The 17,539-nt window shown below is 32.6% G+C and overlaps 1 protein-coding gene and 1 long non-coding RNA gene across 7 annotated transcripts in view; one reads left to right on the top strand and one right to left on the bottom strand.

Moving 5' to 3' along the window:
• LOC142225611 (uncharacterized) overlaps positions 1 to 17,539 on the bottom strand; it is a 318,712-nt gene that overhangs the window by 76,899 nt on the left and 224,274 nt on the right. The window lies entirely within an intron of this gene.
• The window catches only part of Kua (Plasmanylethanolamine desaturase Kua), a 108,533-nt gene that overhangs the window by 61,305 nt on the left and 29,689 nt on the right, over positions 1 to 17,539 (top strand). For 3 of the 6 annotated variants that reach the window (XM_075295407.1, XM_075295409.1, XM_075295411.1), the window contains exon 2: positions 9,646 to 9,805. In XM_075295407.1, the coding sequence (XP_075151522.1) occupies positions 9,646 to 9,805 (160 nt within the window). The other 3 variants (XM_075295406.1, XM_075295410.1, XM_075295408.1) reach the window with 3 other exon arrangements.

Raw genomic sequence — 17,539 nt, 5'->3', positions numbered from 1 at the left:
ATTTTTCTAACAGTGTAGGTTAATTTACAAATAAATCACAACGGTTGTTTTGAGTACTTGTTTATTACAACTGGTTTGGTTGAACGCTGATCGATGACTTCAGGTTACTTTATCTTAAATTTAATCGGTATTCATATAAGGATATGTTAAAGGGTAGCTTACACCACAGAAAGGACGGTAAATATGAAATTACTCTGTTTTGTGTTAATTTATTTATTCATAAGTAGCTCGTGTTTTTATATGAACATAAAAGAAGGGAAGTGTAATTTAAGTAATGTAATTAACATCTTTCGTCTGTAGCGATTTCGTGTATTAATAATTTCCAGTGGTATTAGATTGAAGGTTCTTGACAGTTGAGCGTTTAAGTAATATTTCCTATACACAAAAAAATTTCTTTTTTTTTGAAGGAAAGAAGAAAGTTGATAGTCTGTAAAGCGCATAAAGCGCATTTGTTGACCACAATGATTCTTTTACAACTATCTTAAAATTCACTTTCTCTGATTTTTTGAAGGGGCTCTTATTGGCGTCCTTCTAAATGTATCCAGAAGGGCACCTAATAATTGCATTCATACGATACTTTTTTGTAGTAACTTAGCGTGGTACAACTTCTCAATAGTGACGGCGCTTTTCCGACGAGTTTTGGATGTTGTATACGATTGTTTTCGACGTGGTGGAGATTCTCAGAAGCGTGGATGCAATATTATGTATGTGGATAAAATTTATTGTTCAGAAGAGCCTTATGTATAAGAAGGGAACAAAAACAATGTATAACCATATAACTAACTATTCTAATTAACTAGTTTAAACTAAATTAAAAACTTATATGCAAGGTAAAAAAAATCTGAATAGGAAATGTATATATAATTTAATAGGTTATGACAAAATGCACTACATTAATTTTTGTAATGCTATTGTATCTCAAAAAGGGGGATGTGGTGTAAGCTACCCTTTAAACATATCCTTATATGAATACCGATTAGATTTAAGATAAAGTGACCGATTGAAAGAGTACCTTGTTCTTGCTGTAACAAGTTGTTTTAAGTCTTGGTATTCTTTTCTCGGTCTCTTTCATCGATCAGCGTTCAACCAAACCAGGGGGCTAATCACAGCATTCGATATCGAGAACTTTTGATCGAAATCTAAAATTTTCGGATCACGGGAGTCGATATTGTTTTTTTTAGATCGACAATTTTTTCGATTGGTAAATTGCAATCGTAAAACATTTTTCACTTGTCTTTTACATTGTTTTCGCCACATAGGAATAGTAAATATATTAGTTTTAGTTTGAATTGTTGCTAATTTGAAAAAAATTTACATATAATGGACATATTTTGAATATTTGGTACTAATGCAACACCAATAAACGTTAAACAAAAATTGGTCATAGTCGAGCTCGGGAGCGAGCATCCTAGCTTTGCAAAGAACTATTTATAAAGTGCACATGCTAGATCGATATCCAAGAGATTGTGATCAACCAATAACCGTACCATTCCGTGACAACATAACGCTTCTGGACCACCTGTAAGAATAGTGAATGATGAAGGCTTCCACTGGCAAAAAGTTTTAAGACGGCAGACAATTGTAAAGCGATAGAATGTCACCAAAAATTATTTTCCATTTGAACGCCTCCTTCGTCAGCCGAAATCCTCCATTGAGCCTCCAAAGGTGACTTTCTAACAGTGCACACCATTTCAAACCCATGTACTTACACCAATAACAATGTGCACTTTTATTCCTTATTTGTCGCCGCATTATTTTATATTCATCTCATCCTCCAATTACACCCAGAGAAGGAATATGATCATCTCAAACATGTTTAAGAGCAAAATGTTATTTTTGGGTGGTGACCATGTAACATGGTTTTCGCAACCATGTTGTTTTCTCGGAAATCATGTATCTGATTTCGACAAATAGGTTATATTTGACAAGAAAATAACATTTTAGTGACAAACATGTTACATGGTCACCATACAAAAATAAAATTTTGCTCTTGAAACATGTTTGAAGTGATCATATTCCTTCTCTGCGTGTAGGAAGAAATTCGGAGGAATGTAAAAAGAGATATGGGTCCATAAGATACAGTGAGTCACAGTGAAAATGGCCCACCCACACAAATTTAGTTGTTAGAATGAAAACCTCATTTTCTTGCAAATATATATTTCAATTTCTTTTATTTTCTTAAAATATAGATAAATACAAACTAAATATAATATTAGAAAGACCTTAAAATTCTATCAATTCATAAAACGAAAATGTTTTTAAGGAAAACAAAAAAAAAAAAACTCACGCCGCAGTGAAAATGACCCAAAATGTTTAACTAAATATTTTAATTCAATAAATTATATCTAATATTTAGTGGAAAATCCTTTTTGTTTAATGACTGATTTTAAGCATCATGGCATGGATTCTACCAATTTTGTTGTGTAAGAAGGCCTTTTTTTTGCCATTCTTCCACTAGTGCTCTCTTCAAGACTTCCTTGCAGGATATATGATATTTTCGAATTTCCACTTCAAGTTTATACCACAAATTTTCTATTATATTTAAGTCCGGAGACTGGGCTGGAGTTTTTATGACACGCGAACAATTATAAAGCAGCCACTCTTTTACAACATGAGCTGTATGTTTTGGGTCGTTGTTTTGGTAAAAATGAAATCAGCTACCAATGCCCAGCTTTTCCGCACTTTGCTTCAAATTATCTTTCAAAATAGACAGATATTGCATCTTGTCCATGTTGCCTTCAATAAAAATGAGATTTCCAACACCCGCAGCAGAGCAAGAACCCAAAACCATCACATGCCCTCCGCCGTGTTTAACAGTTGGCCGTAAATGCTTTGGGTGCAGTTCTTCGTTTGCTTTTCTCCACACATTTCTTCTACCATCTGACCCAAAAAGGTTGAATTTCGACTCACCTACGAATAGAACATCTTTCCAAAACGAAAATTCCTTTTCTGTATACGCATGGGCAAATAGTAATCGGTCTCTCTTATTCTTAGCACTTACGAACGGTTTCTTTCTTGCAATTCGTCCATGTAATCCTGATCTGTGAAGAACTATTCTGATGGTTTCTGCATGGCAATTCACTTGGAGATGTTTGGCCACCAAATCTCAAATATTTGGAGCACTTAGTTTTGGGTTAGAATGACATTTATTTACTATCCTTCGTTCATCTCTGTCAGAAAACAGTTTTTTTGAACTGGATCTCGGCTTATCAATGATCCGATTTTCATCGGTATACCTTTTAATTATATTTTTAATGGTTCCACGAGGGACTTGAACCGTTTCTGCAATTCGCCTTTGAATTACGCCGTTTTTAAAATGATTTATTATTAAATTTCGCATCTCAAACGAAGTGTGAGGTCCCATTTTTCGATTGTTTAATCTTTTTTAAGAAAATTTTAATCGACCACTTTGTTGCGAGTTTGCACTTTTAATATTCTAAGAACATTGTAATGTAACAGGTAAAAGCAAATGTGATGAAATGCTGGAAGAAAACCGTTATATTTTTGCCATTTCTTTTGGTGGGCCATTTTCACTGTGGCATGATATTTCTGACATTTCTCTTAAATGTCTGATTCCAATAATTTAAAGCTGAAACCCGAACTTTATACTCAGCAAATATTATTATTAATTAGATTTATCTAAGAGAAAACTAACATTTGGATCTCTGATCGGCCAAATATGAGATAAAATTTCAAAATATTTACATTTACTCTGGTGGGCCATTTTCACTGTGACTCACTGTATAATGCAATACAATTTACTTTTTACTTTGAAATCTTCAAACACGTGTGTTTTTCTACATTCTATTTTGTGCCGCTATCTTAATTTTGTCATTCCATTTTATTCTGCTTCGTTTTTTGCTGTTGGCAATGCTAGAGAAATTGCATCAAATTTCGATCGAATGCCGTGATCCAAGCTTTTAATTGTATCGACAATTTTTTCGATACGATTATGAATTCGATATCGAATGACGTGATTAGCCCCCAGTTGTAATAAACAAGTACTCAAATCAACCGTTGTGTTTTATTTGTAAATTAACCTAGCCTTAGAGGTTAACAGCACACTTTCTAAGCAACAACCAACACTACTGACTTGTGCTCATTCCCTCACATAGTTTTCACTTCCACGAAATTTTTTAGTTCTTGGCACCTTTTCCTGTAATGTTCGTCGCATTTCATGACCATTTAAATGCTTATTGCCACCATAATTTTTTTTCAGCTAGAAAATTCTTTTCGCAAAACAAAATACATGGTTTTTGCGAAAATTATATGTTCTAAACCCTTTTTATTAGCTCATAAATTAATTTGAACTTTGTAATTAAATTAATTTCACACTCTGTAATTAATTTAATTTAACATTGTCTAATATTGTCGTAGGAAAATTTCATCCAATGGAAAATCTCCAAAGGGTTATTGTATCCGGAATTTAAAAAGAAAACAAATTTCTTTAAAGTCAGTTGTAAAATAAGGGTTTGGTAATTTTATAAGTCAAAATATATACTCCTAAACTTATTTTTACGAAATTGTGGCCATTTCACAGAAATAGATATCACATCCCAGCAAAAAAATTGTAAGTTGTTCCACAAACATTTCTTTTAAAGCCCATCCCAGAATCCCCCACCGAGTTTTTCCAACTTCCTATGCAGTCCTTTTGGCAAGTCCACAAACATTTCTTCTAAAGAGCATCGTGGGATCCCCCAATGATTGTTTTCCACTTCCGATGCAGTCCTTTTGGACAAGTACACAAAGATTTCTTCTAAAGCGCATCTTGGGATCCCCCAAATGTTTTTTTCTACTTCCGATGCAGTCCTTGTGGGCAAGTATTAGAAAGAACGCAATCAGGCTATATTAAGTGCAAATTTTGGACAATTACATTTTACAAAATAATAGAAAACTAATAAAAAAGAAAAAAAAAAAAATAGAAAATTAATAAAAAAGTAAAAAAATAATAATAAAAAAATAAATTTCATCCCCGCTGGCATTTGAACCTGTGCCGTTTGACTTTTTCGCTTCCATGGAAGTTCTTTTGAGAAGGTTTTGCAAATTACGGGAATTTTTATTTTTTTTTTTGTTGATTTGTAATAGAAAAAATATATTTATACGAAAATATATGCCGAAAACAAAAAATAAAAACGATGCATACCATACAAAAAATATTTTTTTAGACAAATATTTAATAAAAAAATTGCCGCTGGTGAGATTTGAACCTGCGTTTCTTATTTTTTCGTTCATACTAATAAAGAACATCTCGAGAAACAATTAGAATGTTATTCCTTGGTGTCGTATTACGATCATATCACAAACATTTGAATTGACCTTTCGACGATTTATGTTCAATGGCGTTTGTGTTCAATGGAGTGTGCTAAGGCGATCTGTTATGGTGCCACCAAACCCAGGTTCAATCCCTGCTCGGAGCGAAAAAGTTTTTCAAATTGTAAAAATTAAATAGGAAAATAATAGTGTAATAAAACATATGGATAAAAAAAGTGAAATTGGTTGAATTTTTTTTTCGCTTTTTAAATTTCTTCATTCAAATTAACTTCCAGAGCACAACTTCTAAAGCAATGCAAAGGATCCAAGAAGGGAGTACTTCCGTCGTATGACACACAGATTGGGGATCCAAACTACTTTTTTGGAAGCCCTTTTTTTGCTGCTATATCAAATAAGCACACACCCAGAGGAGGAAGAACAGGTTGGCTGATAAGTCCCCGGTCTAACAAAGAAAAACACATTTTTTTTGTCAAAATTCGTTTTTATTATTCAACATAGCTCCCTTCAAGAGCGATGCAACGATTATAGCGACCTTCCAATTTTTTGATACCATTTTGGTAGTACTCCTTCGGTTTTGCCTCAAAATAGGCCTCAGTTTCGGCGATCACCTCTTCATTGCAGCCAAATTTTTTCCCTGCGAGCATCCTTTTAAGGTCTGAGAACAAGAAAAATTCGCTGGGGCCAGATCTGGAGAATACGGTGGGTGGGGAAGCAATTCGAAGCCCAATTCATGAATTTTTGCCATCGTTCTCAATGACTTGTGGCACGGTGCGTTGTCGTGGTGGAACAACACTTTTTTCTTCTTCATATGGGGCCGTTTTGCCGCGATTTCGACCATCAAACGCTCCAATAACGCCATATAATAGTCACTGTTTATGGTTTTTCCCTTCTCAAGATAATCGATAAAAATTATTCCATGCGCATCCCAAAAAACAGAGGCCATTACTTTGCCAGCGGACTTTTGAGTCTTTCCACGCTTCGGAGACGGTTCACCGGTCGCTGTCCACTCAGCCGACTGTCGATTGGACTCAGGAGTGTAGTGATGGAGCTATGTTTCATCCATTGTCACATATCGACGGAAAAACTCGGGTGTATTACGAGTTAACAGCTGCAAACGCCGCTCATCAACACGTTGTTGTTTTTGGTCAAATGTGAGCTCGCGCGGCACCCATTTTGCACAGAGCTTCCGCATATCCAAATATTGATGAATGATATGACCAACACGTTCCTTTGATATCTTTAAGGCCTCTGCTATCTCGATCAACTTCATTTTACGGTCATTCAAAATCATTTTGTGGATTTTTTTGATGTTTTCGTCGGTAACCACCTCTTTCGGGCGTCCACTACGTTCTCCGTGCTCATTCCACCACGCTTGAATTTTGCATACCAATCAATTATTTTTGATTTCCCTGGGACAGACACATTATCAAGCCAAGTTTTTGCTTCAACCGTATTTTTTCCCTTCAGAAAACAGTATTTTATCAAAACACGAAATTCCTTTTTTCCATTTTTTTCACAATAACAAAAGGTGTTTCACAAAAAACGCTCTATCTCACAAACTAATTGACTTACAGACGTCAAATTTTGACACGAATCATTTGAAGGTTGGTACAATATAAAAATAATGTGTCAGACCGGGGACTTATCAGCCAACCTGTTATGATCACCCCAAATATGTTTCCAGAGCAAAATGTTATTGTTGGACGGTGAACATGGAACCTGTTTGTCGCAACCATGTAATTGTCTCGAAATTTTTGTATCTGATTTCGGCAAACCATGTATTTTTTGCGACAAAAATGTTAACGTTAAAATAGCCATTTATTCACGGTTACTTTTTTAACATTTCATTTTAACGGAAATAAACTTTTTCAATTGTTGGAAATGATCCAAATTCCCCACCAAGTTATAATAAAATTTGCCAAAAAGTTATAATGTTATTCCGCTTTTACAGATTTATTATACGCACCACCATAGAATGGTGATGGGGGTATAATAAGTTTGTCATTCCATTTGTAACACATCGAAATATCGATTTCGGACTATATAACGTATATATATTCTTGATCAGGGAGAAATTCTAAGACTATATAACAATGACCGTCTGTCTGTCTGGAAATATGTCGTAACCACGCTACAACCTTCAATAATAAAGCTATCTCGTTTAATTTTTGCACAAACTCGTTTTTTGTCTCCAAGCAGGTCAAGTTCGAAGATGGTCTATATCGGTCCATGTTTTGATATAGCCCCCATTCCCCATATAGTTCGATCTCCCAATTTTACTTCTTGGGCTTCTAGAAACCGTATTTTCAATCCGATTTTCCTGAAATTGGAAATCTATAGGTATTTTAAGACCAAAAATAGATGTATTGAAAATGAGATGTATCGTTCCATGTTTTGGTGTAGTTCCTAACATTTTCAGCAAAGGTTAAGGGTGCTGTCCACTTCTGTATTTGTCGATATTTGTTCGGGAATGTGACGTCCCTTTAAAATAAAATAAATCAAAATATAGCCTTCTCCGATTTACTTGAAATTTGCAGTGGTCGTGGGAGAAAGTGATTAAATTAATACAGGATACATGCTTTTTCGATATCCAGATAGTAAAAAATCTAAACTTCGTCGATTTACTTGGAGTTTATAGGGACCGTTGGGTAGTTTGTGAAACGAAACGTACGTGATTTTCCGATATCTGGTCGGTGAGGGGCGATGGAGAGGAGAGGGTTCCCTTTTGCCCAATTTTTTGAAAATTGAAAGTAGAGGGTTGTCCATAAATGGGAACTCGGTACAAAATGTTATGATTTTTGCACAAGTTTCTGCCAGACTTTTTTTAAGAATCTCAAAAATTTCCGATCGGATTTAGACTCGAACTTTGCTATGGACTTTACATACTCAACATATTTTTATTTTATACCCAATTCATTGCCGTATGTTTTGGACGTCAGTCCTGTAGAATTTCTTCTTTCACTGGGTGTGCATTGTGGTCCATAAAATCGGCTACAAAGAAAAAAATCCGTAGTTAAATTAACGCTGAATTTAACTTATTTTTTATTGCAAAAAAAAAAAAATATATTTGCTAGTAGTTAAAGTTTATTATGTTCTTCGAACTTTTCCAAAGCTTAATGAAATCTTACTTTTTTAAGTGTGTCTCAAACGTTTTATGAACTAAACGTGGGTATAAAGTTAAACGATCGTACACATAAGTTCAATATGAACTCAAGCAAAAGAACATTTTTGTACGATTCCCAAAAATAGTAAGAATAAACTACTGTATGGTTAAAATGGTCATGATTTGGCACCAATGATTTTCTTCTATACTTTTAGTTAGGATGTAGGATGAGAGGATGTAATTTCGTGAACTGCAATTAAAAAATAGAAAAGGACATTAAATTGTCTTGGTTTTAACAACGCTTTGTGGAAATCTCAAAATCTGGAGTACAATTTAGTACAATTTTCGCGCGAGGTAGTACATTCTTCCTATAAAAGAGTTTACTTTTTTCGGTGTATGTTAAATTGTTTTGTAGAATGTGAAGAGCTGACGTAACGCCAAAAAGTATGTATTTTTGCTCGTTTGTGAGATGTCAGACAAAAATAATATAACGTCCAATTATGAATACATTTACTTATTTCACATAATTCCTCAGAATTTCCCTGTTTCATGCGATTTTGAGAAAATTCTTTTTAGATTTTTAAATTAGTATCCTAATGAATACTTCAGATTAAAAACAAGGCATTTTATAATTTCTTAGGCGTTTTAAAATAATATTGGATACACATGTACAAGCCACCACCGTATGTTCCAACAACAATAGTTTCCTTTGGAATTGGTTATTTGTAAGACGTTTTTCTTACAAAACTATGACTGATTAGACTTTTTCTTTAATTCACTTAAAAGAATTCTTAATGTGGGATATTTTTTCAAGGATCGCATGTTTTAGACATATCGTCTATTTGCGCATGTATGTAAATAGAAGCCTATTAGTCCTTATATTGCAAGGTTGTTGCATTGATACCCGTTAAAATGATGACCATCGTCAAAAGTTCACATAGAAGCCAGGACAATATCACGCATTGGCTAACACATGGAGTGTGCTACTTGTCTCCACATTTTATTGAAAACGAAACAGCAGCAGTTTTATTCTCACCTTCTGAACAACAGGTGCGCCATTAACATTCAATTCTCATTCTGCCTTTGTGGATTCAATTTGTCCATAAAAGTCAACAGTCCTAAGTTTTCTTTTGTAACACATTGTCATTGAGATTTGGAGGATACAAATCGAATGTTAAGGTCTCTTAACATTGTAATTTAATTTTTGTTTGAGCTAAACAAATAGAGACACGTATAAACTTGCGTATATTTGATTTTACTTTGTCTTTCAGATGTCTCTGAAAAGTGATCAGGAGATATTGGAAAACTCAATGTACGAAGATGATCCAAATGGCAATTCAGCATTGGAGCAAACGTTCACAGAAAAAACAGCACCAAGATGGGGACCACAACATAAAGGAGCTCAAGAACTGGCCCAGCTATATAGTCCAGGTGAGGAAAAAATGCTTTAAAACCCCCCCTTACTAATATAAGGGAATGGTATTGGATCTGGTTTCCGCAGAGAAATAAACTAATATGGTATAGTAATTTGGAATGTTTGTCTTCATTCACGAAATTAATTGATCCAATTATCAATCACCAAAGTCAATTAAAAAATTAATTGTTCCAATTAAAAACTTAATTGATACAATTAATTTTTGCGATTGTTTTATGTTTCGATTAAAAAATTTGCTGAAACACTTACATTTTAATTGAATATTTTCCAGTCCAGTCCAATTAAAATTTTAATTGGAAAAATTTTGGTAACAGTACTCGGGAAAAACAGTGAACCCACCAGGAAGAAAACTTTTGATTAATTTTAGAAAATTTTGAATATTGTTGTTGTTTTTGATTTCAGCTTAAAACCATGCATTGACTAAAGTACAAGTGTAGCTTAACCAAGAGAGGAAAAAAAATCGATGATTTGACGGTGGCAAAGGAAAAGAGATATGTTTGTACGAATTTATTTCGGCATAAGCCGGCTATCATGTAAAACCTTTTGGGTTTTGTGAACGGCCTGAATTTATACTGATAATTGGTTGATAGTTTTGCTGCAAGTAGAGGATGCTGATGAGGAATGTGGTGATCCGAAACGTGCGTCCATCCAACCATCTTGCAGTCTATAGGGCTCTGCCCAAATAAATTTGACAAACATTCTTTTCCTCTGTTGGTTAGGTTAGGTTAGGTTATGTGGCAGCCCGATGTATCAGGCTCACTTAGACTATTCAGTCCATTGTGATACCACAGTGGTGAACTTCTCTCTTATCACTGAGTGCTGCCCGATTCCATGTTAAGCTCAATGACAAGGGACCTCCTTTTTATAGCCGAGTCCGAACGGCGTTCCACCTTGCAGTGAAACCACTTAGAGAAGCTTTGAAACCCTCAGAAATGTCACCAGCATTACTGAGGTGGGATAATCCACCGCTGAAAAACTTTTTTGGTGTTCGGTCGTAGCAGGAATCGAACCCACGACCTTGTGTATGCAAGGCGGGCATGCTAACCATTGCACCACGGTGGCTCCCTGTTGGTTAAGCTACACTTGTAGTTTAGTCAATACATGGTTTTAAGCTGAAATCAAAAATACAACAACAATAATGAAAGAAAAAACCAACATTAACAAAACAAAACGAATGAAAAAAGAAAAAAAAGAGGAAGCACGCTCAAAATAAACCCATCCAACTGCACTCAAATCGAAAAAAAAATTGTTCTTTAAAAATTCATAAAAAATAAAAATGGGACAAATTAGAAAACATTAGAAAATGTTATTTGTGTATGGAAATCGCGATTTATATCAATTCAGTAAATAGTGAACAAAATCAAAAGTTGTGCACGGATTGTAATGAAATAAAGCTCATTTTATTCTAAATATATTAACCTAACCGAAAGTGTGATTTTTTCCCATTTTTATTTTTTAGGAATTTTTTGAAGAACAATTTTTTTTTAATTAAATTTTTTTTTTTCAAACGATATCTCTAAAACTACTTGGAAAAATGAAAAATAATGTAAGCACGGCTTAAAGAGAATATTGTTTGGGAGTTTCGGATTTTTTAACTGTTTTCAAGTTATTCCAAACCAGCAAAAAAATTTCGAAAGTTCTTCTAAAGGCACAGCTTTAAACGCACTTCCAAAAATGTTGAACTGTTTTCAAGTTATTCCAAACCAGCAAAAAAATTTCGAAAGTTCTTCTAAAGGCACAGCTTTAAACGCACTTCCAAAAATGTGCTCCCAAAGATGTTCTTTATTTTAACTACACAGGAAGTTCATTTGATTCATTTTTTTATAAAACGCTTTTTTCATAATTTTAATGGGAAATTATTTTTTTTTGTTAGGTTAAGCAGATTAAGAATTAATAAAATGGTACAATTTATTTAAATTTTGCCGAAAAAACGCTAAATCCATTCTGGAAAAATTGTTAAGTTTTGAAAATATTTGATGTCGAACATTTATCAAAATATCACAAAATTTCTTAATTCACATCCAAATCACTGAATTCACATCACACCTTAATAAGTGATGCAAATGCAGTTCAACGGCTGCTGAAAGGGTTGAAATCCGTCCTATGACAAGTTAAATTCATCGCTTCTGCGTCAATTTTGCACCACTTCCGGATCCAAAAAAAACATTTTCACTACTTTTTTTGGCGATGCTTTGGTGGGAATATACGTAGCGGAAGTGCCTTAATTTTGAACATAACGGTATATCTCGAAAAGTCGAGCTGGAAAAACCAAGTGAAGATTTGGGTTCAGCGTCCCAAATAACCTTAAAAACAATATTCAGTTCTTAATCAACACAACCATTGTTCCCTTGTGTAATAGGTGGCCACAAATACTATCGAAATGCAAATGCATGAGAACGTCATTATCATTATTCAAGTGAATTTATCTGGCGTAGTTCATACAGGTCAACTCAGTATACATCTGACCTAACCTAACCTAACACGAAGGGAAAAGATTGGTTCGAAAATGGTTGCAGAAATGAAAATTCTACATTTACTATTAAATACAGTTGTGTCAAACTACTTCCTTTACTTGCAAACATTTGTTTGGGTCTACTACAATTTAGAGTTATATATCAAAACCTTTTTGGAATGTGACGAAGATTTTGAAGCGTAAGAACACAGAAAAAATTTCACCAAAATATTTACAATTAAACTTTTAATTGAATTTTGATAGATATTCAATTAAAAATTAAATTGATTTAACAAATTTTCCAATTAAAACTAAAATCAATCAAAAAATTAATAGTATCAATTAAATTGTTAATTGGATCAATTAATTTTTTTGATTGACGTCGGTGATTGATACTATTATTCCTGTGATTGAAGACATTTCAAATAAAAATCAATTGGATCAATTAATTTCATGATTAAAGACAAAAAATATATTTGTTTTTGGGAATTCACAATGCCACTCATTACTCGAAGGGAGTTTTAGGTCCTTTAGGTGTAGCTGCGATGGATAAGTGCAACGCCTTTGCAAGATAATTTATTCGAAATCGTTGTTTCTCGGAGGATGTGTTTCGAGTGACGCAACAATAGAGTAAATCAAGTTGTTGAATGGTTTCATTGCACTGAAAATAACACACAGATCTGGAGATTATAATAAACAATTTCCCCAAAAGGAAAGCTTGTGGACTTGACGAGAATAATAATCAAATGTTAAAAGAACAAACAATGCAAGAAATTATCTGACCCAAAGTAAAATTCATGTTTAACCCTTTGAAGACGAATGGGACATATATGTCCCATTTCGTATTTCCGTTGAAAAATTTACATTTATCAACCAATTTCAAAAAATAGATTCTATCGACGCAGAACAAATGTAATTATGAAATTGTAAATTTAAATTGAAGTATTTGTGCGTACTTTGTGTGTGGGAAAATTATAAACACGAAAAATTTGGATTTTGTTTAAAAACTTCAAGTATTGATTGTCTGAGGTGGCTGTATTTTTAGTATCACGTGTATCAACTCCTCCTCTAAGGATAAACGTTTAAATGAACTAATTCGGTTACATCGTTTTTCTATAAAGGTAGCGAAACTAATGGGACATATGTGTCCCAATCATCGTCTACACGGATGAAAAAGACTGTTTTTCCTATGTTTGGCTATAAACATTATATGTTTGGAACACAAATTTTTAAACACAATATTTTTGAGTGCAAGCATATAATGTTCATAAACTAGCATAACATGTTTGGGACATATATGTTAATATGTTAGAACATATTATGTTTGGGACATAAAATGTTTGTAAATATAATATGCTTGGATGCAAACATATATTAATTTAGAAATAGCCTATAAACATATATGTGTTTAGTAGCTTGGAGCGCTATTTAACAGGGAGCGATATTGAATTAAGTTGGTGGTTGTTGCTTGTTATTACAAAATTAACATTTTATTTTTCCTTGGGCAATTGATCAGCTACTTCTTTGATCCTTACAAACTGTGTGGTCCGCTGTTCGAATCCCCGTCCGGCAAAAGGTAAAATTAAAATAAAATAAAAAATCATACAATTGAATAATTTCTTTTACAATGTTTGTATTACAGAAAAAGGTGCTAAGAACTAAAAAATCTCGTGGAAGTGAGAAAGATGTGGGGAATATACAATTGGGCAGAAACAAAATTTTGAGCATTCAGGTCGAAAACCTATGTTGTTAGCACCTATATTACCTGTTTATTTTCATAATTCGTTATGATTGTAAATATATAAATAAATAAATAAAATTTTGAGCACAATATTGTTTGGGAGAATTTTTTTAAGCATATAATATTTTTGGGTGCAAAATGCTTCCAAACATATTATATGTTCACATAATAACATATTGTTTTTTGGAAGACAACATTATTGAATTTGGATGCAAAAATACAAAATGTTTGGAACTTAGACTACCCAAACATATATTGTTTAGACCAATATGCTTTCAAACATATTATATATTGGAAGAGATCAAACATATAAATGTTTGGGCAATACCCAAAAATGTATATGCTTGAAGCAAAATATGTTTGGGAGTATATGTTACAGAAGCGATTTTTTGTGAGCGTGTATGTGTGGACATGTGTTTTGTTTATCATTTTGGCATTATGGGCACAATTTTTTTCTTGGTTCGTTAAAAGAAATCAGTGGTCTTCATAAAAATAATGAAAGGGCACTATACTCTTTTTAGAGTTGGGACAGTAAAATGAAAAAGGAGGAAATAGTGAAACATTAAACAGTAAAATGTATAAAAACAAAGTTTAGTTCCTCTTTATTAATAAGTAGTTCAAGAGGAGTTGACGGACACCTTCAAATATAAAAGCGGGCATTAAGTTCGAGTTGTGTTCTTTTCTGTTCTTTTCTGACTGTAAATCTTTAAGAACCCACATTTAGAAGTTCCATTATAAACATTTAATATACACCCAGAAAAAAGTGACCCCTTCTTTAAATTAAAATGAACTCATTGTGAAGAAAGTTGAACTTCGTATAGCGCCAAAGACATTTTTATTTGTTTGAACGATGTGATTTTTGTAGAAATTAGGAGGAACGCATTTGATATATTAGTTAACATTTTCCTATATTTATGTACCACTATACTACAGAATGAACAAAATTTAACTGAATTGAATTCATATATGGAATGATTTTATTGGACTTTTTTCATTCATTTGGACAAATCTTACGTATTTGTAGTAAACTTTTTACTTCAAATTTAGAACTGCTTACCTTCGTTTTTGAATACAATTTTATGTATTTATATAAGCAATTTTTTCTTCAATAAAAGACATGTTTTATTAATATATATTAAATATATTTATTTAGAATCAACAGCATCGGCTGTCCTTGAAATATTAAAACACATTTTTTCTTCTTCTAGTACCTTTCACTTTGAATAAGTTGCTGCCTAGCACCTTTTACAATTTCAATACCTACAAATATAAACAAAAAAATCCTAAACCAATTTTTTTCACAAAAGGTTAGCGTCACTGAATATTACCTCATAATTGAAGATTCCAAAATGAAGGGGTTGTTATTCTGCTGGTGTTTTCTTTTTTTATAAACCAATTTTCAAAAAACGAACATTTTCTCACTAATTTAAAATAACAAATATTTTGTATATTTTATTTGTTTTTTGTTATATTATTTTACAATATTATTTTTTAACAATCTCTCCGTATACCATAACAACACGAATCAAACTAAAAAAACAACCCACGCGCAAACACATCGATGACAGGTATCGATTACAGGTAGAAAAAAGAAATGTAGGACATTTTCCTATATTCTAACAAGTGTGTTTCCTTAAGTTTTGAAAGGATTGAATACTTCTTAGTACGAACGAACTAAAATATTTTTCTATGCCAAGTGTTATTCGTATGTATGATAAGCTTTCTATAATAAAGGAAGGCAGAATTATCATTTTATAAGAAATCTTTCTAAATTTGAGGAAACTTGGTTTTAGTTCGGTTTTTGTTTATTTTTACGAATGCTTTGTTATCAGTGAATAAAATTTTCTTTTTCAGTAGAAAATTCTTATACCCAGCGAAGAAAACAGTATTGGTAAAATGCCATGCCTTATTCTAATGAACTATTCCTAACTGCTTTCAGTTTAGGATTTTTTTTACTGAAACAAGTAAATTTTATTATTTCACACAAAAATGTAACTGAATGGAAATAAAATGGCTAAACTAAATTGATGAACATTTTTTCCTTTAGTTTCGAAGACACTTTTTTCTGGGTGTAGTATAAATATAAATGTGTAAATTTAAAAAAACAAATGGTATTCGGTCGGAGCAGGAATTGAACACACGAAATGGACAGAGCTTTTGGATAAAATATTATTTTTTTAGTGCAAAAATAACAATTTTGTAACAAAAAACTGTTTTTGGTATAAAAGTTTGAAATTTTGGAAGGAATTCAAAAACTCTAACAAAAGAAGAACGTGGAGTCGAGTATAAACATATATAAATAATTTTTATAATATACATAACTTTATTTAGGCTTGAACAGTTTTTTACTAGCAGGCCGGTATTAAGTTGGCTTTATTGCTCTAAAATGACTCTGTTTTGCTTTTTACTTTTCTTTAATAACTCATTTTAAAGAAAATAAACTTTTTCAATTGTTTTAGGTGCAAAACTCGAACTTAATGCCCGCTTTTATATTTGAAGGTGTCCGTCAACTCCTCTTGGACTACTTATTAATAAAGAGGAACTAAACTTTGTTTTTATACATTTTACTGTTTAATGTTTCACTACTTCCTCCTTTTTCATTTTACTGACCCAACTCTAAAAAGAGTATAGTGCCCTTCCGTTATTTTTATGAAGATCCCTTTGTAATTTTTGTATAATTGCCACAGTTTTTTTATTTTCTTTGCTTGAATATTTTGACTTATTCCTCGTACGTTCCGATTTCTTTTAACGAACCAAGAAAAAAATGGTGCCCATAGTGCCAAACTGATAAATAAAACACATGTCCACACATACGTAAAATGCTGCTCTCAAGGCGAAAACGCATGCTGTTTTTTTTCAAATGTCTATTCTCTTGGTTACGAATGTCTGTTCTCTTTACTCCGAATACTCATTCTAATATTCAAATTAAATAATATTTGGACTTAAACATATCAAACTTTTGGCTTTATCATAACACAGTTTTCCGAAACAACATACAAACGGTTTCACAGAAATTTCTCTTTTTGATTCTCCCTCCCGGTTTCCATCTCTATTTCTTTCTCTGTACTCCCTCTCTCTCTGTCGCTCTCTGCATAAAATATCACAACATACATTTGTTTACGCGAAATTTGTCAATTTATATACACTGTCTCAAACAATTGTCCGTACACCAATCAATTGAAAATATATTTCACTGTATCTCAAAAAATATATGGCCGATTCGATGGGAATCTTTGTATGATTTTTATTATTTGTACTCATTTTGGAAGCAAATTAGACAATCCAACCAAGCAAACGACTTAATAAGAATCGACAACGATCACAATTTACTAAAACAACAACAATTTAACAACCGTTAGACTTGAGTGTTGTCTATTTCGCTTTTCTTAAACTGTACGGACAAATTTTTGAGTTTAATTTTTGGAGTTTTTTCTTTTAGTTTTTGTGTTTAATAAAAGTAAACCATATTAAATCTTTATGAATTGGTAATTATTTAATGAACTTATTGAACTTTAAAAAATTATTTTTTTGAATCGA

The sequence above is a fragment of the Haematobia irritans genome, chromosome 2 (assembly GCF_050003625.1).
Source record: "Haematobia irritans isolate KBUSLIRL chromosome 2, ASM5000362v1, whole genome shotgun sequence".
In the NCBI taxonomy this organism is placed as follows: Eukaryota; Metazoa; Arthropoda; class Insecta; order Diptera; family Muscidae; genus Haematobia; species Haematobia irritans.
The sequence above is the reverse complement of the archived record's forward strand: the minus strand, read 5'-3'. Positions and strand labels throughout refer to the sequence as shown.